The 4425-nt window shown below is 48.9% G+C and overlaps 1 protein-coding gene across 1 annotated transcript; it reads right to left on the bottom strand.

Moving 5' to 3' along the window:
* Nucleotides 1-1158: 1158 nt before the first annotated feature.
* Nucleotides 1159-4425, bottom strand: LOC119401292 (trifunctional purine biosynthetic protein adenosine-3-like). The gene is given in 3 exon segments (XM_037667985.2): nucleotides 1159-2231; nucleotides 2233-2685; nucleotides 2687-4425. Coding segments are annotated over 3 exon segments (2985 nt in total). The 5' UTR covers nucleotides 4190-4425; the 3' UTR covers nucleotides 1159-1202.

The following is a 4425-nucleotide window of genomic DNA, read 5'->3' as shown; positions in this document are numbered from 1 at the left end:
GGGAGATTCAGCGGAGACTGAAAACGAAACTGAATAGTATTTCGAGCAATGTCGTCGGGATAAGGGGAGTTTCACGACCAAAACAACACCACAACGAAAAAATTACATTCCAAGACAGATATGCTTAATAAGAACTTGTGTTCGCGCTATTCATCTTAGCGCTAAAAGGACAAAATAACGGAGAGCTGAGCTAGTTGGTAATTAAAAGACAGGGCATGCAAACACGGACACAAGAGAGAAGTCAAGGCGTTTGTGGTGTCTTGACTTCTCTCTTGTGTCCGTGTTTGCACGCCCTGTCTCTTTAACATGATAAGGACAAACACATGCCCTGTTGTCTCTCGTATGTTTGTCCTTTTAGTGCTAAAATGGAGATGTCAAAACTGACAAAACTGAGACATAATTTGAATTCTTGCAAAATGTCTCAGCAGCACAGTGATATGAAGCCTCCTGATAGAAGGCCCAAGGCAAGTGGACCTCGGAACATCCACCGGCTCCATAGAGAAGGAAAAAAAGTTTTCTTTTCTTTCTCTATGCCGGCTCTCTGTCGCAAATAATGGGTACCGTCATGGAGTATCATCATCATCATCTCGCGGGAATGCGACAGGCATGAGGTCGAACCAGCGACCTTCACCGACCACCACTGAAAGCTTCAACCTCCTGCTGCTTAAATTTGATGATGCGCCGATCTCGTGTTCCAGTAATGATTAAAACGTATCGTCATCTAACTCGGGCGGTTCGTACCCAAGGAGGTTTAAAGAATTTTTTTTTTAACCTCCTTGTTCGTACCCCATGCCACTTTTTCGCTGCTAGTTAACGTGCACGATACAACCTCGCAGCAGCTTAACGGCCAACGCTAAAAGCAAGTTGAAAGTAAATTTTTCTGCTAAAACACCCCCAGTGAGAGCTCATGTGGCTTTGAGCAGTGCAAACAAGTAAATGTACAAGAGGTAGGTCAACTCCTCCATTATCATTCTCAAGTAATGCTGGGAAGAGCAGGTCAATTTCAACTGTAATTGCATTCGTGCTGTATAGAGGATGAAACAAGCTTAAGCAAATAGCACTCCTCAGTAAAATAAAAGAAGGTTTACAACTTGATGTGTTTGGCAGACAAAGCTGCACTATTCTGCAAACAGATATAAACACCATTTTAGATAAAAGATTTAATTCATGTCATGTACTTGACTCACGAAGCACATACAACTTCAGTCATTTCTAGTGAAGACAATCTTGCCATCAGGTTGAAGGAAAACCTTGCCTTGTGCCACCATTTCCATAGCTTCTGGGAAAACTCTGTGCTCAACCTTCTTCACGCGCTCTTGCAAAGTTTCCTCAGTGTCGTCTATTTCCACAGTTGTTGCTCCCTGTGCAATTATTGCACCAGAATCAATTTCAGGCACCACAAAGTGAACGGTGCAGCCCGTAATCTTCACCCCAGCAGCCAAAACTTGCCTGTGAGCATCATGTCCCTTGAAGGAAGGCAGCAAAGATGGATGGATGTTGATGATCTTGCCAGGCCACTTGTTAATAAACTCTGCTGTTATGATCCTCATGAAACCTGCTAAGATAATGAATTCTACTCCTGCTGCTGTTAGTGCTTCATGCAGTTTCATGTCATACTCAGCCCTCACTTTATAACCCTTGTGGCTGATGACCTTAGTTGGGATTCCAGCTCTTTGAGCCCTACGAAGGCCTTCCACACCGTCCACATTTGAGATGACAAGGACAATTTCAGCTGCACTTCGCCCATTCATGTGCTCGATGTGATCAATAAGAGCCTGAAGGTTTGTTCCCGACCCTGAAATGAGCACTCCAAACTTTTTCTTCACAATTTTGTCAGCACGAGTGTTTAGAGATTCCTGAAAGTTTCGAACGTTAACCTTTGGAGAGCCCTCTTCAATGGCCAAGATCTGTCCAACAATACGTCCTTGTCCTTCAGACTCATCAATGATGGCTTGAGCATCTGACGGAGATGCAATGGCAACCATACCAATGCCACAGTTGAATGTTCTCAGCATTTCCTCATCACCAATGTTGCCTTCATTGGCAATCCACTTGAACACTGGCTGAATTACCCAGTTGTTGCAGTCCAAAAATGCACCATAGCCAGGTGGCAATACCCTTGGTATGTTTTCAGTGAGGCCACCACCAGTGATGTGAGCAAGGGCTTTGATATATCCTTTCTTCACAGCATTGAGCAGCATCTTGATGTAAATCTTCGTCGGTGTCAGCAGCTACTTCACCAAGCTTTTTTGATTCCTCAAAAGGCGCTCGGTCACCATAACGAAGGCCTGCACGCTCCACCACTTTGCGCACCAAGCTGTAGCCATTGCTATGGATACCAGATGATGGAAATCCAATGATGACATCACCATCCTTGATGTCACTTCTAGGGAGGACTCTGTCTCGTTCCACAGCTCCAACAGAAAATCCAGCCAAATCATAGTCACCAATGGCATACATTCCTGGCATTTCTGCCGTTTCACCACCAATCAATGAGCACTTGGCCTGCCTGCAACCTTCAGCGATTCCAGCAATCACTTGCTTGGCAACTCCAGGATCCAGCTTACCACAGGCAAAGTAATCCAGAAAGAACAGAGGCTCTGCACCCTGAGCTAGGATGTCATTTACACACATTGCAACAAGGTCAATACCAATTGTGTCATGGAAGTGAAAGCTCTGAGCAATTTTCAAGTTTTGTGCCAACGCCATCAGTGCCTGAGACAAGAATAGGATCTGTATAGCCTGCAGCTTTCAAGTCAAACAGTCCTCCAAATCCACCGATCGATCCCATTGTACCAGGCCGTTTGGTCGAATCGGTCAGCGCAGTGATGCTTTTTACCAGACGATCGCCAGCCGCAATGTCCACTCCAGACATTGAGTATGTCAGCGGATCTTTCTTTGACACACGGCCAATGGCCCTGAAGGCAATGTCATGCCGGAAGAACTTTCCTTCGAAGTGCACAATCTCTGCACCGAGCTGTGCAAGCTGCTTTGCAGTTCGGAGGTCACTGTGAGTAGCAAGGCAGACCATTACACGTCCACCAGATGTCACAATGTGATTCTCACTCTTTGTTGTGCCAGCATGAAATATCTGCACGCCATGCTCCCTGGCTTTCTCAAGGCCTGTGATGATCTTGCCTTTCGGATAGCTTTGAGGGTAGCCACCACTGGCAAGGACAACACCAACGGCATACAGGTTCTTCTTCCAAACGGGAAGAGCTCGTGGAAGGTTGCCTTCAGTGCAAGCTAGCATTGTCTCATAGAGGTCTGACTCAAGCAAAGGCAATACAGATTCCGTTTCGGGGTCTCCAAATCTACAGTTGAATTCCAGAACCTTGGGCCCAGACTTTGTCAGCATGATTCCGGCAAAAAGCACACCTACAAACTTTCTTCCATCTTTGCGCATGCCATCCAGGGTTCTTTGCACGACCTCGACTCTGATCTGCTCCATGACTTGATCGGAAACGAGTGGACAAGGACAGTACGCCCCCATCCCGCCAGTGTTAGGCCCCTGGTCGCCATCTTTGAGCCTCTTGTGGTCCTGGGCTGGTGGCATGACGGAGTAGTTGACGCCATCAGAAAAGACCAGCACGGAGATCTCGTCACCGTCGAGCAGCTCCTCGACTACGACGGTGTCCCCAGCTGACCCGAGGACCTTGTCCTTCATGATAGTGTCGATGGCAGCAATGGCTTCAGTCTTATCAGCAGCGACAATGACCCCTTTGCCGGCGGCCAGACCACTTGCCTTGACGACGAGAGCCGGGAAGTCGGCGTTTCGGATGTAGGTTTTGGCGCTCTCCGCATTCTCGAAGTTCTGGTACTGCGCTGTCGGGATGCCGTGCTTGGCCATGAAATCCTTCGAGAACGCCTTGCTCGCTTCGATTTCCGCTGCCTTGGCGCTGGGGCCGAAGCATTTGACACCGGCCGCTTCGAGATCATCCGCAAGACCGCGACACAGGTACTCCTCCGGGCCGATGGCTACGAGGGCGATGCCATTCGCTTTGCACCAATCGACGACCGTCTTATTGCTCTTCACGTCTATGTCGACGTTGACAGCCTTGGATTCGGTGCTGGTGCCGGCGTTTCCCGGTGCAACGTAGATGGTTTGGATGCGAGGCGACTGCGCGAGCTTCCACACGATGGCGTGCTCGCGGCCACCGTTCCCGATGACCAAGACCTTGTCGTACATGGCTGACGACGCTCGGCGTAGCTTCGCAAAAAGTTCGTAGTTGACCTCTTCCTCCACGCGACGCACTCGAAGGGGCACCGAGCGAAAGTGGCCAGTCTTCGCTTGCACCCTGTCGCCCGCTGCGTCTGGAATGATGGGAACCAGAGGGCAATTGAAGCGGCTCAGACCATACGTGATAAGATAGCGAGACGGCGGGCAGGCCCCCCGTGCATCGGCGGCCAACGCACGGACGTTTC

Source organism: Rhipicephalus sanguineus, chromosome 8 (assembly GCF_013339695.2).
Source record: "Rhipicephalus sanguineus isolate Rsan-2018 chromosome 8, BIME_Rsan_1.4, whole genome shotgun sequence".
NCBI classification, from domain to species: domain Eukaryota; kingdom Metazoa; phylum Arthropoda; class Arachnida; order Ixodida; family Ixodidae; genus Rhipicephalus; species Rhipicephalus sanguineus.
Note: the sequence above shows the minus strand (reverse complement) of the source record. Positions and strands in the feature narration are given on the sequence as shown.